General features: G+C 44.0%; 1 protein-coding gene and 1 long non-coding RNA gene across 6 annotated transcripts in view; one reads left to right on the top strand and one right to left on the bottom strand.

Annotated features, from left to right (window-relative positions):
- Positions 1-6185: 6185 nt before the first annotated feature.
- Positions 6186-9548, bottom strand: PRR13 (proline rich 13). Of its 5 annotated transcripts, none has more exons than XM_045061873.1 (4): positions 9527-9548; positions 8789-8827; positions 8063-8427; positions 6186-6832 (listed from the first exon to the last, which is right to left on the bottom strand). In XM_045061873.1, the coding sequence occupies exons 2-4, from the start codon at positions 8805-8807 to the stop codon at positions 6788-6790; spliced, it is 429 nt and encodes a 142-aa protein (XP_044917808.1). In that variant the 5' UTR covers positions 8808-8827; positions 9527-9548; the 3' UTR covers positions 6186-6787. The 5 variants fall into 5 exon arrangements, with proteins under 5 accessions (XP_044917808.1, XP_023113528.2, XP_044917807.1 ...); XM_023257760.2 differs by having other exon boundaries at positions 9422-9541; XM_045061872.1 differs by lacking the exon at positions 9527-9548 and adding an exon at positions 9321-9344.
- A 50-nt stretch (positions 9549-9598) lies between these two features.
- The window catches only part of LOC123386604, a 28402-nt gene continuing 17257 nt past the window's right edge, over positions 9599-20743 (top strand). Inside the window, exon 1 of the long non-coding RNA XR_006600731.1 lies at positions 9599-9818. This is a non-coding gene — a long non-coding RNA (uncharacterized LOC123386604). The remainder of the gene's footprint in view (positions 9819-20743) is intronic.

Genomic DNA, 20743 nt, shown 5'->3' with positions numbered 1-20743 from the left:
CTCTCTCTCTCAAAAATAAATAAAACATTTAAAGAAAGGAAATAAAAAGAAGTCTGTACTTGCAAAGGCAAGGGGCAGACCAAATACTAAGAGGAAAGGAAAACAAGAAAATGTTAGGACATAACATTTCAAAAAAAATTTTTTTTAAGTTTTATTCATTTAAGTAATCTCTACATCCAGTGTGGGGCTTAAACTCACAATCCCAAGATCAAGGGTCACATGCTATTCCAACTGAGCCAGCCAGGTTCCCAGGACAGTAACATTTCAAATCAAACTAAGGAACAGGCTTACTGAGAGGCCCAGGCAGAAGGTCAGATTAACCTCAAGATTTTGCATTAGGGTCATTTATATTCCAGGGACCCTGTGAGCTGGGGTGAAAGTGAGTGGCTATTCAAGCAGTCATCTCTGATGTGGAAGGCAAAACAAAGATCAAATACAAGTTGATAAAATAACATCATCCTTAGTATGGCTTCTCCTAGGACTGGGCAACAGTTGCAGTCAGCTTTGAAAGAGAAAGATGAGATGCATTTAATGGCAATACCTAATAATTTTACAAATCAATAATTTTCTCTCAGAAAGGGAAAGAAGAGAGTGAGTTTGCCTTGAGCTACAAAACGACCTGATATAGGTAGATGATTCCAAAAAGACAGCAAACTAAAGACTCATCCCATGACTGGCAATCCCCCAAAGCTAGAGTGACAATTTTTTTAATATATTTTTTTTAATGTTTATTTTTTGAGACAGAGAGACAGAGACAGAGCGTGAGCAGGGGAGGGGCAGAGATAGAAGGAGACACAGAATCCGAAGCAGGCTCCAGGCTCTTAGTTGTCAGCACAGAGCCCAACAAGGGGCACGAACTCATGAACCGTGAGATCATGACCTGAGCTGGAGTCAGACACTTAACCGAATGAGCCGCCCAGGCGCCCCTAAAGTGTCAATGTGTATTTTATTTTTTTAAAGAGATTTTTAAAATGATTTTTTAAAAATATTTATCTTTGAGAGAAAGAGCATGAGTGGGGAAGGGGCAGAGAGCAAAGGAGACAGAGGATTCGAAGTGGGCTCTGCACTGAGAGCAGAGAGCCTTATGCGGAGCTCAAACCCATGAACCATGAGATTGTGACCTGAGCCAAAGTTGAATGCTTAACCAACTGAGCCACCCAGGTGGCCCTCAATTTGTATTTTAGATCTCATGGGTTTCCTATCCTTTCCCATTGTCAATTGTGTGGAAACCTTGCTATACTTTGTTTATAGTAGGAAGAGAATGGCAGAATCCCGGATTCCCCTGGTGGACACAAGGTGGTGAAGTCATAAGATAAACACATTTGAGAACCACCATCTTTAGTGCTTTATATCATTGCACAAAACATGGCGCAAACCCAATGCTCTCAGGGGACAGGCAAGTTATGTAATTGGGAGAAAGAAGGCAACAGGAAGTTGCAATGAGAAGACTGGAGCGCACAGGATCCACCTATAAGGAATGACCACTACTCGAGGCCAGATTTTCTGCCTTCAGGAATGAGGACCCACTGTTGCTAGACTTTCTAGCTTGAAATCTAAATCTTTATTGAAAATGTCTGGGGACACCTGGGTGGTTCAGTCTGTAGAATATCCAACTCTTGATCTCAGAGTTGTGAGATCAAGCCTAGCCTACGTTGGGCATGGAGCCTACTTGGGGGGTGGGGGAGAGTCTGATATTTAGCACAGAATGGGCTCTCCACAAAAAGAAAAAGAAAAAGAGACAGACAGACAGACAGACAGACAGATGGACAGACTCATAGCCAGATATAGCCATGGGCATCTGACTTTTTAACCTCAGTTGTTTTTGCTTTTTGTTTTGTTTTATTTTAGTTTATTTTGAGAGAGAGAGAGTGCAGGAGGAGCAGAGAGAAAGGGAGAGACAGAGAATTCCAAGCAGGCTCAGCACAGTCAGTGTGAGCCCGACGTGGGACTCAAACTCTACGAACCTTGAGATCATGACCTGCGCTGAAATCAAGAGTCGGACACTCAACTGACTGAGCCACCCAGGCATCTCTCAACCTCGGTTTAAGATAAATGTACCAAAATGTTCACTGTAGCAGTTAAGTATATAGCAAGACTGGAAGCAATATAAAATCCCAACAATAAAAGATTGGATAAATTGAATGGTGTTAAAAACAAGGTTGTATTCACTAGCACACTTCCACACATGCATGCACATACACACAGATGGAATCAACTCCGAGACAGACGGTTAAATGAGAAAAAGTTAGGTCCAAAAGAGGGCATAGAGTATGCTCCCATATAAAGTGGGGAGGAGGAAAATAGGAATGATGTAAGATAGAAATAAAAGGGGGGCACTTGACTGTACACAGAATAGCTCTGGAAGTTTACAAAAGTATCTGGTAGTGGGGCGCCTGGGTGGCTCAGTCGGTTAAGCGGCGACTTCGGCTCAGGTCATGATCTTGCAGTCCGTGAGTTCAAGCCCCACGTCGGGCTCTGTGCTGACAGCTCAGAGCCTGGAGCCTGTTTCAGATTCTGTGTCTCCCTCTCTCTGACCCTCCCCCGTTCATGCTTTGTCTCTCTCTGTCTCAAAAATAAAAAAAAAAAAAAGTTAAAAAAAATTAAAAAAAAAAAGTATCTGGTAGTTGTGATTGGCTCTTTCTCTGAGAAGAGAGAGAATCTTTTCACTCAATTTCCTAGTAAAAATGTTACAATCTGGGGGCACCTGGGTGGGTCAGTTGGTTAAGTATCCAACTTCAGCTCAGGTCACTGTTGGTGGGTTTGTGAGTTTAAGCCCTGTATTCGGCTCTGTGCTCTCTGTGCTCTCAGCGTGGAGCCTGCTTTAGATAATCTGTGCCCCTCTCTCTCTTTGCCCTCCCTGCTCACACTCTCTCTCAAAAACAAACAAACATTTTTTCAAAAATGTTACAATCTGGGGGCCCTGGCTGGCTCAGTTGGTGGGGCATGCAACTTTTGATCTCTGGGTCATGAGTTCCGGTCCCAGGCTGGGCATAGAACTTACTTTAAAAAAATAAATCAATTTTAAAAGATAAAACAAAAAAGTTACAATCTTTTTCTCAAGTACATGTATTGCTTTCAGCTTTCAAAAAGTTAGTAAATTTGGGGGGCACCTCAGTGGCTCAGTCAGTTAAGCATCCAACTCCTGATTTCGGCTTAGGTCATAATATCACAGTTCATTCGGATTGAGCCCCACATGAGGCTCGGAGCTGAGAGAGCTTGCTTGGGATTCTCTCTCTCTCTCCCTCTCTCTCTGCCCCTCCCATGCTCTCTCTCTCTCTTAAAACAAACTTTTTAAAAAAGTTTTTTAAAAAGTTGATAAATTTTTGAGAAATAACAAAACAATAGTAAGGCACTGTGCGTATGGCTTAGAAATGCCAGGATGGGGAGATGTGCTCTCCATGGTTAAGAGTGGGGAGAAAGGGGGGTGCCTGGGTGGTTCAGTCGGTTGAGCATCCGACTTCAGCTCGGGTCACGATCTCGCGGTCTGTGAGTTCCAGCCCCGCGTCGGGCTCTGGGCTGATGGCTCAGAGCCTGGAGCCTGCTTCCAATTCTGTGTCTCCCTCTCTCTCTGCCCCTCCCCTGTTCATGCTCTATCTCTCTCTGTCTCGAAAATAGATAAATGTTAAAAAAAAAAAAATTAAAAAAAAAAGTGGGGAGAAAGGGGGCACCTGAATGGTTCCATCGGTTAAGCCTCCAACTTCGGCTCAGGTCGTGATCTCATGGTTCATGGATTTGAGCACCGCATTGGGCTTCAGATCCTCTGTCTCCCTCTCTCTCTGTCCCTTCCCCACTAGCACTCCCTCTCTCTCTCTCTCTCAAAAATAAACATTAGGGGCACCTGGGTGGCTCAGCTGGTTAAGTGTCTGATTTCAGCTAAGGTCATGATCTCGTGATTTGTGAGTTCGAGCCCTAGGTGGGGCTCTGTGATGACAGCTCAGGTTCTGGAACCTGCTTGGGATTCTGTGTCTCCCTCTCTCTCTGCCCCTCCCCTTCTCGCACTCTGTCTCTCAAAAATAAATAAACGTTAAAAAAATTTTTTTAATAAAATAAATAAACATTAAAAAATAATGGGGTGTTGGGGCGCCTGTGTGGCTCCGTTGGTTAAGTGTCCGACTTCGGCTCAGGTCATGGTCTCATGGTTCGTGGGTTCGGGCCCGCATTGGGCTCTGTGCTGAACTGTTGCTCAGAGCCTGGAACCTGCTTCAGATTCTGTGTCTCCTTCTCTCTCTGCCCCTCCTCCACTTGTGCTCTGTCTCACTCTGTCTTTCAAAAATAAATAAATGTAAAAAAAAAAAAAAAAACAATAACAGTGGGGTGCCTGGTGGCTCAGTCTGTTAAGTGTGCAACTTCAGCTCAGGTCATGATCTCATGGTTCATAGGTTCAGGTCCCATCGGGCTCTGTGCTGACAGCTCAGAGCTTGGAGCCTGCTTTCGATTCTGTGTCTCTCTGCCCCTCCTCCGTTCATGCTCTTTCTCAAAATAAATAAACATTAAAAAAAAGAGAGAGAGAAAGAGTGGGAGAGAAAAGGAGTCAGTGAGTTTCCTAATTTCACGATTTCTTTTTGTGTTTTCCCCTTCTAGCCACTGCTGTGTTTCTCCTTATTTCTAGTTTGTCAACATCTGTTTCTCTTCACCCCACAACCCCCCCCTGTGTCCATATCTCCCTTCTCCTCAAAAAAGAAGAGCTGATGAATACTGAAAACTTGATTTCAGCTCAGGTCATGGTCCTAGGATCATGGGATTGAGCCCCGAGTCAGGCTCCACGCTGAGGCTTAGGATCCTCTCTCTCCTTCTCTCTCTGCCCCCTCCTGTGCATGCACATGCTCTCTCCCTCTAAATGAGGGGCTCTCTGCCCCTCATTTCCTGCATGGTGACTCAGGCTCAAGAACTAAACTTTCATTCTACCCTCGTTTTTTTTTTGTTTGTTTGTTTTTAATGTTTATTTACTTTGACAGAGAGAAGGCAGAGAGCAAGCATGGAGAAGAGGCAGAGAGAGAGGGAGAAAGAGAATCCCAAGCAGGCTCTGTGCTGTGAGCACAGAGCCCAACTCAGAGCTCAGTCCCACAACCATGAGATAATGACCTGAACCCAATTAAGGGTTGGACACTCAGCTGACTGAGCCACCCAGGCATCCCTCATCCTACCCCTTTTTACAACTCTGTGCCTCTGTAAAACTGTTTCTTCTGCTTGGAATCCATTGGGTTAAGAGCACAGACTCAGGAGCCAGACTGCCTGAGTTTGAATCCTGACAGAACCACTTCCTGCGTCAGTTTTCTTTACTTACAAAATGGGAACAATGGTACCTACCTCATAGAGTTGCTGTGAAGATTCTAGGAGTTACAAACATAAGGTACACAATAAATGCTCAGTGTTAGCTGGTACTTTTTACCAACTGGGCAACTCCTACTTTTTCTGAGGCCCAGCCTGGATCTAGTTCATTTTCCCAGTGGCACTGTCACTCCTTTCTTTGTTCTCTCACTGCTTGGTCCATGTCTCTATTGTGGTCCTTTTTACTGTATTATAATAACCTATTTACGTGTCCATCTGTTCCATTAGATCTTGCGAATCATGAAAGGCAGGAACTGTAGCTTCAGCACCCAGAACACAGTATTTCCTCAATAAACAATTTTCCAGGAAACCAATCTAGTCCCACTGGGAGACCTGTGATTCCCAAACATGCTATGGAATTCTGTGACTCTGTACCTAAGCACACATGCCTTTCCCAACCCCTCTCCCCACTCCACTTGGAAAATCCACTCTTTCATTTTTTTTCGACTCATCCTTTCCATGCTCCAGGCCCAAGAGGCAGTTGAAATGTCACTTTTCCTGACAGGGAAAAGGGCCCCATCCTTGAGGGTCTTACTCAACAGATTTGGGGCAAAACTCTAAATCATTCTGATAGCTGATGGGCAGCCAGGGTTAAGAACCTCTGTAGCAGATATGAAAACTTAAGCTAAAGACCTATTTCTGTTCGTTGAAGGGAAGACAGTAAAGATTCATACCAGTAGACTGAACCAATTCTGAAGGTTCTTCTCACTTAAACATAGAGACAGTATGGCGGCGTCTTCACTGATGCTCTAGTTCCTGGATATAAAACTGATACACTTTGGAGGGTCTAAGGAAGGGCAGCAAAAGTGGTAGAATGTGCTGGGCCCAACCAAGGTAATGGCACGGGTGAACAGAGACAAGGAAAAACAGCTTTATTTGCACTGAGAGTTGGAGAATAAGAAGGACCTGAGCCAGCCTACCAAGCTAAGGAGTGAGATTAGATTCCAAATGGACTCCACCTCCCAGCAGCCTTCCAGTTAGTACGATCAATAAAGGCCTGATGGGAAATGTATTTGCCACTAAATTACCAAAGTGTGCCAGCCACCTTACAAAAACAGTACAGTTTCTTTTTCGCTGTAATTAAATTTCCACAACACCTCCCAACTACAAGTATTACAAAACCACATTTTACAGATCTTAAACTTGTCTTCAGCACTTAGCTCAAAGGTCTCATCATCCTCAAAAAATAGTCCTGCTAAACTCATCAGCTAAAAGTTCTATCCCAGTAGTGAGAAGAAGGTCTTTGCTAGCCCATGGGAATTCTTTTCCCATTTTCCCTAGCCAGTTAGGGCTGAACAGAAGAGGAAGGCTCAGATTGTAGGGGCTGGGGGGGGGGGGGGAGGGGAAGGTGAGCGAGGAAGGGCACAAGAGCTAATTTTCCCCAGTAACAAGATGGCATCTGAAGCTTGATGGGAGAGCAGAACTGGAGAGGCTTGAGGGAAGGGTCCAGGCCCTGTATTCAGTCAGAGTCACTGCTGGAAGAGGAGGAGGAGGAGGAGGAATGCTGTAATGGCAAAGGGGAAAGGAGACAGCATCAGATCCAATGACCACTGATCACTCCATGGGACATTCTTTGGTGCTCTACCCCTCCACCCAGCACCCCCTTGCTTCCTAAGAAGGTCAGCAGTTTTGAAACAGACTGTCTCTTAAACAGCAAAAGCAAACATTTCTTTCAGCAGTGAACATATAAGAATGGATTAAACCTTCCTAAATCATTGCACAGAACTTAATATTGCATTTGGAGCATATTTCCAACTTTCTTTACCTGACTCAATGCCTTGGCAAGGAATAAATACAGGCACAAGCATAGCATAGTGCTAAGAGACAGCTGCTACTTTACAAATGCTTACTGATTGGTCACATGGAAAGTTCTTGTAGCTATGATTCTAAGACAAGTGAGTAGAAACAGCAGCTGTGTGCCCAACTATCTTTTCTTTTTCCTAAGCCCCAAATGGGAGAAAGTGAGGAAGGTGGGAGAGAAGGTGGAGAGAGTACTAGTCAAGATTCTTTACATGCGTACTCCCATCAACTGTCATCAAAAACACTTTTGAGTCTCTCTGGGGTAATTTCTCCCCCCAATTCAATCTCATCTTTCCTTCTCCTCAAGCTTCCACCAAAGACCTAGATCCAGGAGGTAGTGCCCAAAGCCCCAAGGCAAATAAATAAACACTAGGCAGAAAAAGGTAAACTAAGGCCTCCTCAAGATCCAGGTTGGTTTTGTCCTTCCAGAGTTGTCCTGAGAGCTATTTGCTGCTTAACACTCTTCTAGAAGGAAGATACTTCACCTTGGGGCTATGCACAAAATTTTTATCTGAGGCTGAGAGTCACTGAGAGTCCTGCTGGGTGGTAGGACAAAAAGGCCCATGTAATTAGCACAACACCTTGTGAACACTGAAGGTGGGTGTATCTAAGTTGCTAAAAGCATCTGGGGTGGGGTGGGGTGGGGGGGAGCAAAAGTTCTGGGACAGAGAAAGACAGACAGGAAGGGCTTTAGATTCCAATATCTATGTCTAAGGCTCAACCTAGCCCTCCCTGATAGAAGGTCCAATTAGCCTAATATTCCGAGATTATCAGATTCTTACCAGTGGGAATCCTTTACAAAGAAGAACCATCTACCAGAGCCACATAATGGCTGCTTCACGTCCTCAGACTGCAAATCCCCCTTACCCATTCCTGCCAGCCTAGTCCCTCTGAGGGGGCACCCCTTCCTAGCCAGACTCCAGAGGGCACTGACCTTGCCATGTTTGTGGTGTTTGTGCATCTTTTTATGAGCTTTCTTCATTTTCTTCCGCATCTTCTTGTCCATCACCATTCCTGGTGCTACCATGCCAGGTGCCAAGGGATTCACAGGAGGCATGCCAGGAGCAGGTGGTGGGTAGGGAGGTGGGTAGGGACCTAGGGGTTGGCATCCTGGATACCCTGGTTGTGGCACAGGATGAGGGGGCCCACCTGGGGGAAAAGCTGGATTCCCCTGGGGAGCTTCTGGAGGAGTTGGAAAGGGGCCTGGAGGATAGGCAGGATTTACAGGCGGTGGGTGGGCAGGATTGGAACCTCCAGGGTACCCAAGGTTAGGAGGATATGGATTTGGCCCTGGTGGTCCTGGTGGAAGAAGCAAAGAATAAATTAAGATCAGAATTGCTCAGACCCTCTGGCAACAAATGCCTACAAAAGAAGGTGAGAAACACCGTTTCTCACTCAATACTTAGAGGGAAAAGCAAAGGTGAGGAAGGAGAACGGGGCGTAGGGGAGACAAAGCTGCGCAGGAGACAAAGGTTAAGGACTGACAGGACTGGGGGGAAAGGGAGACCGTGAACTCTAAGGAAAGACCATTGGTCAGCTATGGTTTAAGGACTGCTTTTGCGGTGGAGAGAGGCGGAGGAAAAACTGACACAAAAACTTCCTGTTGTGGGTTTCATATGAAAAGGGGTGGGGGTGAGAGAAGAGATCCCCAAACACCTACCGGCATTGGGATTCCACATGTTCAGGTGTTTCCTCCAGCCTGAGGAGAAAGAAATGAAGGCAAAAAGCTGACGGCGCAGAGGTGGGAAAGGGATTTTGAGCCTGAGCCCAAACCCAACGCGTCTAGCCCTACAGTAGACTCAGAACTACCAGGACCTCTACATAAATGCTTTTTTTCCACCCGTTCCTTCTCCTACCCGTTCTTTTCCCTAGTTTCCTAACTACAGGAATTTAGCTTCCAGGACCCCTCCACCTTCTACTACCTCTGACTGCAGCTGGAGGTCTCTAACTCCTCAGGAGAAGGGCAGAGTCCGCGAATCTCACCGTCGTCATCCCTCACCACCCTTTCCGTGGTGACTTTAACCACCCACAGGCTACGGAAGGACCTTAATTTTACAGGCGCCAGCTCGGAGGGGGAGTGACTCAGGACCACCCCACTAGTCCTCACCCCCAGGCTAAGAGAAGGACCCGCCTCCCGGCGAAAGGGCAGGAGGCTCAGCAAAATCCTCTGCCGCTTACAAATATAGACACACCCCCTTCCACATTAACAAGAGTAAATGGAGGTCCTGGCTCCTAGCTGCGGAGGGACCCCTGACCCAGAGACGGGAAAGGAGGAACCCAGATGCCCGGTCACCTTTACGCCACCGCCTGGGCTTGACTCATCTCGGCTCTCACTTCCTGGTCACCCCCAACCCTAGGCTTCAGCACCCGCCTCTGCTACCGCCTAATTGGTAATTACGTGGTCTTTCAGCGTTAGTGATTGGAGAACACACGCATCAATCAGTCTAGCCCGAACTAGGCTAGAGGACAACCGTTGCAATAGGGGCGGAACCGGGCTGCCCCGGCGGAGGCGGGTGTAGAGGAGCGGGCCGGCCGGAAATCCCTGGGGGCGGGGCCAAGAAAGACCGGGGAGGCGGAGGAGAGAGTTTCTGGGCAAAGTCCCTCCAGAGGCTTTGAAGAAACTCAGCCCATGCCCTCTGAGCTCCCAGTCCAAAGGGTGCGACACCTTGTAAGGTGAATAATACACCATGGTAAGTACTGTAACACGAATATAGAGCATGTAATAAAGGGCGGGGAGCTGCTGAGGCTCAGCCCCAAGCCTTAATTTCGCCACCTTCCTCCTAGCTGCCGTGGGAAGTAAAGAAACGTGCTTGGGCGAAATACAGAGATTACCTAATCCCTCCTTGGAGTCCCTATTTTAGATGCATAGCTCTGCTACCTGTCGAATTGGATAAAACAGATAAAACAAGTCATCTTCCCCACCCTACCCCCCCTCTCGCCCGTAAGTAAGCTCAATGCCAAATGTGGGGCTTGAACTCACGACCTTGAGATCAAGAGTGGCATGCTCTTGGGGGCGCCTAGCTGGCTCAGTGGAAAGACTCTTGATCTCTGGGTCCTGAGTTTGAGCCCCAAGTGGGCTGTAGAGATGACTCAAATAAATAAAGGGATAACTTAAAAAAAAGGGGGGGGGGGTTATGTTCTATGTACTGAGCCAGCTAGGAGCCCCTGAAGAGGTCATCCTTGATGGCTCTCTTCACCTTTCCCTCATCCCCTTCCAACACCACGAAGTGTTCATTTTGTCTCTCAAATAAATCTGAATGCCTTCCACTTCTCTCCATCGTTCCTGCTCCCAACCTACCATCATCTCTGGACTGGATTGCTGCCATGGACTTTTTTTTTTTTCCTTTTTTTTTTTTTTTTTTTTTATCACAACAAACAAGCTTGTTTTAAATAAACATAGAAAACCATACACTCCAAACTTAAAAATACTCATTCTTGGGGCAGCTGGGTGGTTCAGTTGGTTAAGCGTTGGACTCTTGATTTCTGCTCAGGTCATGATCTTAAGGTCGTGGGATCTAGCCTTACATCCAGCTCTGCACTGACTGCGCTGACCCTGTCTGGGATTCTCTCCCTCTCTCTGCCCCCTCCTCCCCCCAAATAAATAAATAAACAATTAAAACAATTTTTTTAACATTTATTTATTATTGAGAGATAGACACAGAGCGTGAGCAATGGAGGGGTAGAGAGAGGGGGAGACACAGAATCTGAAATAGGCTCCAGGCTCTGAGCTGTCAGCACAGAGCCTAACACGGGGCTCGAACTCACGAACCGTGAGATCATGACCTGAGCCAAAGTCGGACACCCAACCAACTGCACCACCCAGGCGCCCCAATAAACAATTTTTAAAAATACTCATTCTTCCTAAGCGTACTTAGACTATTCATAAAAATTGGTCTCAACTAATATAATTCAAATTTCAAAGAATTTTAGAATACATACCATATTCTCTAATCACAATGTAAAATGTAAATACAAACATATATCTGGAAACTTAAGAAAACAAACAAAAAGGCTTCCAAATAACTTTGGGTCAAAGAATGAACCATGATGGAAATTAAATACTTTGAACTAAATCATAATGGAAATATTACATCCCAGATTTGTGAGATACAAGAAATATGAAGAAAATAAATTTTATATTGAATTCATCATCTTGAATTAAGGATTTTGATAGATTTTGAAATATTTTTTTTTTAATTTTTTTTAACGTTTATTTATTTTTGGGACAGAGAGAGATAGAGCATGAACAGGGGAGGGGCAGAAAGAGAGGGAGACACAGAATCGGAAGCAAGCTCCAGGCTCTGAGCCATCAGCCCAGAGCCCGAAGTGGGGCTGGAACTCACGGACAGCGAGATCGTGACCTGAGCTAAAGTCGGACACTTAACCGACTGAGCCACCCAGGCGCCCCTGAAATATTTCTTAATGTTTTTAATTTATTTTTTTATTTAAAAAATTTTTTTAACGTTTTTATTTATTTTTGAGACAGAGAGAGACAGAGCATGAAGGGGGGAGGGGCAGAGAGAGAAGGAGACACAGAATCGGAATCAGGCTCCAGGCCCTGAGCCCTCAGCCCAGGGCCCAACGCGGGGCTTGAACTCACGGACCGCGAGATCGTGACCTGAGCTGAAGTTGGACGCTTAACCGACTGTGCCACCCAGGCGCCCCAATTAATTTATTTTTGAGAGAGAGCATGAGTGGGGGAGGGGCAGAGAGGGGAACAGAGGATCCAAAGTGGGCTCCATGCTGACAACAGGGAGCCTGATGTGGGGCTCGAACTCATAAATTATGACATAATGACCTGAGCCACAGTCAGACACTCAACTGACTGAGCCACCCAGGTGCTCCAATACTTTTTATTTTTAAATAATTTTTAGATTCACAAGAGGTTGCAAAAAAACTAGAATTCCCATGTACCTACCCTTCCCCAATGATAATATCTTACATAACCATGGCGCATTTTGATATAACTTCCTAATCAGCTTTGTGCTAAATATTTGAGATGAATTGGAATATTTTCTATTTTTCCTTAAGCTCTAGGACAATTTATATCTGTATTATTTATTTCTTGGAAGATTCTGTTTGAAAGAAATTATTGTTGTTTCTATATGGCCATAATGCCTTTTAGAAGTTAAATATTTCATGGGGTTCCTGGGGGGCTCAGTTGGCTAAGCATCGACTTCAGCTCAGGTCATGATCTCATGATCTCATGGTTCATGACTTCAAGCCCCGCCCTGAGCTCTCTGCTGTCAGTGCAAAGCTTGTTTTGGATCCTCTGTCCCCCTCTCTCCTCCCCTCTCCTGCTTTTGCTCTTTCTCTCTCAAAAATAAATTTAAAAAATTTTTAAAAGAAGTATTATTCATAATAGCCCCAAAATGGAAACAAATCCAATCAATGTCCATCAACAGATGAATAAAGTGTAGTATGTGTGTACAATGGTATATTATTCAGCCTTAAAAGGAAGGAAATTCTAACACATGCTAAAACATGGATAAACTTGAAGATATTATGCTAAGTGAAGTAAGCCAGGCATAAAAGGAGAAATACTGTATGATTCCATTTATATGAGGTACCTACAGTCATCAAATTCATAGACAGAAAGAAATTGTCAGGGACTGGAGAATGGAAAGTTATTATTTAGTGGGCACAGAGGTTCAGTTTGGAAAGGTGAAAAAGTGCTAGAGAAGAATAGTGGTCATAGTTGCACAACAAAGTAAATGTACTTAATGTCACTGAACTGTACCCTTAAAAACAGTGAAAAGGGTAAAAAAAAAAAAAAAAAAAAAAAAAAAACCAAGCTCATTCTGGATACTGTGAGGAAAGAACAAGATAGGGAGAGGTGGTTAAAATGGAATCAGGGAAGCGCCTAGGTGATTCAGTTGGTTGGGCATCTGACTTTGGCTCAGGTCATGATCTCACCTTCTGTGTGTTCAAGCCCCATGTCAGGCTCTGGGCTGACAGCTCAGAGCCTGGAGCCTGCTTCAGGTTCTGTGTCTCCCTATCTCTCTGTCCCTCCCCCACTCATGCTCTGTCTCTCTAAAAAAAAAAAAAAAAAAAAAAAAAAAAAAAAAAAAAAAAAAAAAAAAAAAAAAAAAAATTAAAATAATATATATATTTCTTTTTTTTTTTAATTTTTTTTAACGTTTATTTATTTTTGAGACAGAGACAGAGCATGAACGGGGGAGGGTCAGAGAGAGAGGGAGACACAGAATCTGAAACAGGCTCCAGGCTCCGAGCGGTCAGCCCAGAGCCTGACGCAGGGCTCGAACTCACGGACTGTGAGATCGTGACCTGAGCCGAAGTTGGCCGCTTAACCGACTGAGCCACCCAGGCGCCCCTATATATTTCTTAAAAAAAAAAAAAGTAATAATAAAATAAAGTGGAAACAGGGAGCCCAGTTAGGAGGTTACTGTTGTCGTGTAGAGAAAGAATGGTGGTGGCTTGGATGGAAATTGTGAAGAATGGTCAGACTCTGGGTATTTTTTAAGGTAGAGCTTAGCAGATTTGGACTGGATGTGAAGTGTGAAAAAAAATAGAAAAATCAAGGATGAACCCAAGGACACTGAGCAACTGAAAAATAGTGGTGCCATTTACTGAAATGAAGAAGATGAGCAGATAGGAGTACAATTTTGTTGGACAAGTTAAGTTTAGGATGCCTACAAGATATCCAAGTGGAGATGTTGAGAAACCAGTTGGATTTGGCGATCTGGAACTCAGGGAGAGGTTTGGTCTGAAGAGAAAAAAATTGAGAGTTATCCAGGTATGTAAAGCCAAGGAGCTAGATGAGGTCACTAGAGGGCAAGTGTGGCCAGAGCAGAAAAGAGGGTCTAGCATTTGGCCTTCAGCATGACAATGTTTAGAAATTGGGAAGAGGGGCAAGCAAAAGATACAGAATGAGTGGTGAATGAGGAAGGGAAAAATCAGAAGAGAGTATGAATGAAGCACTTAAGGAGGAAGCTATCAAATGTGTCAAATGTTGCTGATAAATTATGTAGGGCACCATCTGAGAATTGGCCATTGGATTTGAAAGGATGGTGAACTTTTTTTTAACACTTTATTTTATGTTATTTTATTTTATTTTATTAGAGAGAGAGAGAGAGGGAGAGAGAAGCCCAAGGAAGCTCCACGCTCAGTGCAGACCCCAACACAGGGTTTGATCTCATGACCGTGAGATCATGACCTGAACCGAAATCAAGAGTCAGACGTTCAACCAACTGAGCCACCCAGGCGCCCCAAGGATAATGAACTTCTTAAGAGTAGTTTTAATGACATGGTAGAGATGAAATTTTGCCTGAAACAAATTGAGGACAAAATGAGAAATGAGGAAGTAGGACAGCAAATAAAAGCAATTCTTCCAAGGAGTGTTGGTAAATAAGGAAGCAGAGAAGTGGAGCAGTAACAGTAATCAGAAGAGGGTGGGAAGTCCAGGAAGGGCTTTTTTTGGGGGGGGGAGGGGGAAGCACAAATGGGAGAGGGGCAGAGAGAGGGGGTCAGAGGATCTGAGGCAGGATCCACGCTGACAGGCTGACAGCAGTAACCCTGATGTGGAGCTTGAACCCACAAACTGTGAGATCATGACGAGAGCCAAAGTTGGATGCTCAACCGACTGAGCCACCCGGGAGCCCCTAGGCAGGGCTTTTTAAGATGGGAGAGCTTAAAGCATGTTTGTAAACTGATGGGAATAATCCAGTAGGGAGGAAAAATGACACTGCTGGAGAAAGAAGGGATCATTGAAAGAACAAAGTGACCAGAAAGAGTAAGGTTTTAGTCCATGGATGGAGGGACTGACCTTAGGTCAGTTCACAGGGTACAGTTCAGTGGTTGAGAAAATGAGTTCTGGAGCCAGACTACTTACTTTGTGACTCTGGACAAGGCACTTAAAAAGAAACTTCCAGGAGCATCTGGGTGGTTCAGTTGGTTAAGCGTCCAACTCTTTTTTTTTTTTTAATTAAAGTTTATTTATTTATTTTGAGAGAGAGGGAGGGAGGGAGGGAGGGAGGGGCAGAGAGAGGGAGACAGAATCCCAAGCAGGCTCCACACTGTCAGCAAAGAGACAGGGGCTCAGGCCCGGGAACTGTAAGATCATGATCTGAGCCGAAATCAAGAGTCGGACACTTAACCAACTGAGTCACCCAGGTGCCCTCCCCCGCCACACCCGTCCAATTCTGAATGTAACTCAGGTCATGATCTCAAGTTTCATGAGATCAAGTCCCGTGTCAGGCTCTGCATTGACAGTGCGGAGCCTGCTTGGAATTCTCTCTCTCTCCCTCCTCTCTGCCCCTTCCCCACTCTCTCTCTCTGAAAATAAATAAATAAATAAAAATTGGGCATCCACTTTCGAATGTCCCTTCTCTGTAAAGAGAGTTTCCTACTATTCTTCCTTTCTAATCTTATATTCTAATAAACTTTGGCTGCTGCTCAAAAAAAAAAAAAAAAAAGAAACCTCCAGGCCTCAGTTTTCCCGTCTATAAGACAAAGGATCATAATAATACTTAATGTATAGTGAGGTTTAGTAGTTTTAAAATTTTTTTTTCTTTTTTTTTTCAACGTTTATTTATTTTTGGGACAGAGAGAGACAGAGCATGAACGGGGGAGGGGCAGAGAGAGAGGGAGACACAGAATCGGAAACAGGCTCCAGGCTCTGAGCCATCAGCCCAGAGCCCGACACGGGGCTCGAACTCACGGACCGCGAGATCGTGACCTGGCTGAAGTCGGACGCTTAACCGACTGCGCCACCGAGGCGACCCTTAAAAAATTTTTTTTTTAAACATTTATTCAGTTTTGAGAGACAGAAAGAAACAGAGCTCTTTCTGGAGAGCTGGGAGGGGCAGAGAGAGAGGGAGACACAGAATCCAAAGCAGGCTCCAGGTTCTGAGCTGTCAGCACAGAGCCCGATGCATATAGAGAAGTTTAGATGACTTAATACACATGAAAGATTTAGAACACCACTGGACATACAGTAAGCCCTATATATGTATTGGCTGTTATTATTGTAATAGGAGGGAAATCAGAGTCTACAGGTCCAAATGCAAATGCATTGGTAGATGGAATGGTGGGAAGATGTAAACATTCTTTGCTGATTGCTGTCCTTTTCTTTCTTTTCTTTCTTTCTTTCTTTCTTTCTTTTTTTTCTTTTTTTTTTCTTTTCTTTTTTTTTTTTTTTTTTTTTTTTGTTTCTTCACGGAAGTAAAAAGCAAGCTTGTCAGTTGACAGGGAGGTAGGAGGAAAAGGTTAGAAATAGTCATCTCGGAAAGTGGGCAAATGAATTGACTAGGGAACTGTAATAGGGTTGCTGGGCAGCTTGAAGGGCCCACTTGAGGTCTGTGAGCCAAGTATATAAAGTGAGACCATTCAGCACAGGTGGTGGTTTCCTGCCGGAAAACTCCAGTGCTTAGGTACAGCTGTGGAATAGAACTGGATTCAACTTGGACTAGGGTTTGCCTAGAAAATACAAGTAAGGGGAAAGGGAAAAGAGGGCAAGGCAGTTAAGTGTGCTTGCATGGTAGTGATTATGATGATAGATGATGGAAAATAAGCTGAAGAAGGAAGGAAAGACACAAGGACGTGATGGACAGTGACAAAGTGGCAGGCCAATGGATTGTATGTCTCAGTGGAGGCTCTCTAGAGTGAGCTGAATAGGTAGAAGGTGGTATCCAGAAAGTGGAATGCTTGAAACAGTTCTTGGTGGAGGAAAATCTCCTTGGAAGGAAAAGGTCAAAGAAGAAAGGATTAAATAGATTTATCTGCTAGTGATGTATAGAATGTATATAGAATGATGATAAAAGTAGTGATGTATAGAATGTATATAGAATGATGATAAAAGTAGTGATAAAAAGAGACTTTGAGCCAGTTGCTGAAATGTTCAACAAATACAGAGGAGTGACCAGGAGGTCTGTAAATGATCACAACAGGTGAAGTAGCAAGTGGTGTGGTCTGATGGCATGTATTTCACTTTTTTAAATCAATTTTTTAATGTTTATTTTTTATATTAGAGAGAGAGACACAGAGCATGAGCAGCGGAGGGTCAGAGAGACAGAGACAGAATCTGAAGCAGGCTCCAGGCTCTGAGCTGTGAGCTGACAGCACAGAGCCTGGGACGGGTCTCAAACTCATGAGCAGTGACATCATGACCTGAGCTGAAGTTGGGTGCTTAACCAGCTGAGCCACCCAGCTGCCCCTGATGGCATGTGTTTCAGAGATGCTTGGGTTTTTGGAGGAGAAAGATGGAGAAATGATCTGGAGGCAACCACAGACAGAAAGGAAAATATCTACCGTCCTCCAGATTATGCAAAAGGACAAAAGCTACCACTCTGGGAAAAGCAAGGTTCATTTTCATGGGTGGGAGAAAGTGAAAAGGACATTCAGAGAAGAGGTTGAAGATATAGAAGATTTTGTAGATATTTCCCTAGACCCGAGGTAGGCACTATAGAAATGCCAAGCAGCATGAGACGCCTTTTACTTGCTTTCTAAGAACTTCAGGTAGGCCTATGGCAGGTAGACGAAGGCATAAAACTTTATCCCAGAACCCAATATGTGTTACTCTATAGGCTCTTTATCTTTTTCCTACTAGGTCTGTTGGTCAAAAAGCATTTATTGAAAAGAAATTTAGCACATCAAAAGTGAACGACACCCTCCTTGCACAGATGAGGAAAAACAAGCTTGGAAAGCAGAAATGGTTTAGTGCAGGCTCCACCCTTGTTAGTAACAAATTCAGGTCAGGAATTCGGGACTCTATCCAGTCCCCCAGGCCGTATGCAGAGTCCTGAACGGAGTGCTATAAAGGAACCGGAAGGAGTATAAACTATGTTCCTCCACACCCTCTATGCTCTCAGTTACAGTCTAGGTGAGAATGTGATGCTCACATATGAAATAATTTCAGCAAACAACATAACAATAGGCACAAAATATGCTACAAGTTGTGTTCCTAAGTACCAAAGGGAGACAATGTAAAGTCACATGTAGCTTTTCAAGGAATGTTTCCTGATCATTTGTTTACATGCTTTCAATAAATTCTATAAGTAATTCATGAGAATTAAAGAAAATTTGGAAAACAGAAAAGCAGAAAGAAAAAGAAAATTGTTTTTGAGGTCCCATTACCCAAACAGAATCGCTACTATTTTTTTTTTATTTTTTTTTAACGTTTATTTATTTTTGAGACAGAGAGAGACAGAGCATGAACGGGGGAGGGGCAGAGAGAGAGGGAGACACAGAATCGGAAACAGGCTCCAGGCTCTGAGCCATCAGCCCAGAGCCCGACGTGGGGCTCGAACTCACGGACAGCGAGATCGTGACCTGAGCTGAAGTCGGACGCTTAACCGACTGAGCCACCCAGGCGCCCCCAGAATCGCTACTATTAATATTTTGGCATATTTCCTTTTTTTCTGGCATGAACTTTTTAAGTAAACACTTAATTTTAATAGAACATGCAAGTAGTTCAAAATCCAAGAGGTTAAAAAAAAAAAAAAAAGTTAGATAGTGACGAATCCGTCTTCTTCTCACCGACCGCTGCCCCTGTCTTCAGCCACATAGCTTCCTTCCCATGAGCCCATCTCTGTTCAGAGATTTATGTTTTCAACTCTCTAAAAAGTGTACTTATAAAGTATGGAGTTTAGTTAATAATCACGTAATCACGAGGCTATATTGGATCATTAAGGTAACAAATATACCATACTAATGTAAGATGTTAATAATAGGGGGAACTGGGTGTGAGGAATACAATTATTCCCCCAAAATTGCATCTCCATGACATAATACGCATCTCTGTGAGCATGGGGTCACTAATCAGCAGTATCGTACGAGGTAAACACTGGGTTTGGCGAAGTAATCTTCACAAGTGGGACTCTAATATTTTATCACAGAAGTAGGGAATCATAGGATTGTAAATGACTTAGAGAATAGTGCACTCCCCTTGCTGAGAAAATTAAACAAATAAACATTTCTAAGAGTTCACAGTTAGGAGAGCCAAGATTATCATCTTAAGTTTTCTGGGTTTTATGTTAGTGATCCCTTCAATACAACATATTACAACACACCTACTCAAAAATACCGCAAGTGTGCATTGTCATGCTTACAACAACCCTGCCATTGTTCTTTGTATTTGTGGCCGCTCTGAGTTTTGGAGATGGTCATACTTTTGTTTAATAAGCTTTCTTTTGCGGGGAGCAGTTTTAGATTTACAGAACGATTGAGAAGGCAATCAGAGTTTTCATATCCCCCACCCCCAGCCCCCTATTATTAACACTTTATATTATTATGGTATGTTTGTTACCTTAATGTAATGATCCAGTACAGATTCATGATTACTAACTAAACTCCATACTTTATCCAGATGTATTTTGTTCTCACCTGGTGTCCTTTTCCTATTCTGGAATCTTACCCAGGATATCACATTTTATTTAGTCGTCATGTCTCCTTAGGCTCCTCTTCGTTGTGACAGTTTCTTAGGCTTCCTTTTGTTTGTTTGTTTGTTTTGTTTGTTTGTTTGTTTTTGGTTCTAGTTTTCATTTAAGATTTTTTAAAGTTTATTTATTTATTTTGAGAGAGAGGGAGAGAGAGAGAACGAGAAGTGTAGAGAGAGGGGGAGATAATCCAAAGCAGGCTCTGTACTCTCAGCACAGAGCCTGACAGGGGGCTTGATTCCATGAATCTCGAGATCACAACCTGAGCCAAAACCAAGTCAGTCAAGCCTGCTTAAGATTCTCTGTCTGTCTCCTTCTGCTCCTCTCCCTTGTTTGTTCTCTCTAAAAAAAAAAAAAAAAAATTTAAAGAGTATGTGACTCTTCATCTCAGGATCGTAAGTTTGAGCCCCACATTGGGTGTAGAGATTACTAAAAAAAAGAGAGAGAGAGATGGAGAGAGAAACGGGGTGCTCTTGAGAGCCAGGGAAGAGGGTAGGGCAGCCCAGCTGGTGAGGGGGAAGCAGGATCTTGGATTTTGATGTGTTTGGTTTCAGGTGGTGGCTGCCTGTTCACATGATGATGTCTTGCAGAGAATTAGAGTTCTGAAGGAAAGTGAAGTCTCAGGGCTTGAGAGTGGACAGGCTCTGCACAGGCTAAATCCTGGAACTCTAGAACAACCAAGCTAGAAAGGGACGAGAGATCATCTCAATGTTCAGTCACAACTGTTCCCATTTATAGAGTGTCCACTGAGGTCAGGTGCTGCACAGGACCTGTCACCTCTTCTTTTTTACCCTGAATCAACTCTGCAATCAGGGTGGGCATTTTTATCCATACTTTACACATGATAAAACAGATTCTAGGGTTAAGTAACTTGCTCAAAGACATAGGGCTCAGTCACTGAGCAGGAGTCAATCCTGTTGTAGTGAAGTCAGAGCCGTCCCAATCATCTACTGGAGTTAGACCAGAAGGCCTCCAACCCCCTGATTTGGCAAGTGAGAAACTTGAGGCCTAGAAAGAGAAAATAACTTGCCCAAGTGCACTCAGGTAGTTAGAAACTAAACTAGGGGGGCTCCTGGCTGGCTTAGTTGAAGGAGCATGCAACTCTTGATCTTGAGGTCTTGAGTTCCAGCCCCACACTGAGTATAGAGCTTACTTAAATAAAGTTTAAAAAAAAAAAAAAAAAAGAAGATCAGGTCATGAAGATCAGGTCATGATCTCAT

The sequence above is a fragment of the Felis catus genome, chromosome B4 (genome assembly GCF_018350175.1).
Source record: "Felis catus isolate Fca126 chromosome B4, F.catus_Fca126_mat1.0, whole genome shotgun sequence".
In the NCBI taxonomy this organism is placed as follows: Eukaryota; Metazoa; Chordata; class Mammalia; order Carnivora; family Felidae; genus Felis; species Felis catus.
The sequence above is the reverse complement of the archived record's forward strand: the minus strand, read 5'-3'. Positions and strand labels throughout refer to the sequence as shown.

Coding starts and splice junctions, on each gene's coding strand:
- PRR13 (XM_045061873.1), bottom strand. Junction 6,833..8,062: donor AACACCACAAACATGGCAAG/GTCAGTGCCCTC, acceptor TTGCCATTACAG/CATTCCTCCTCCTCCTCCTC.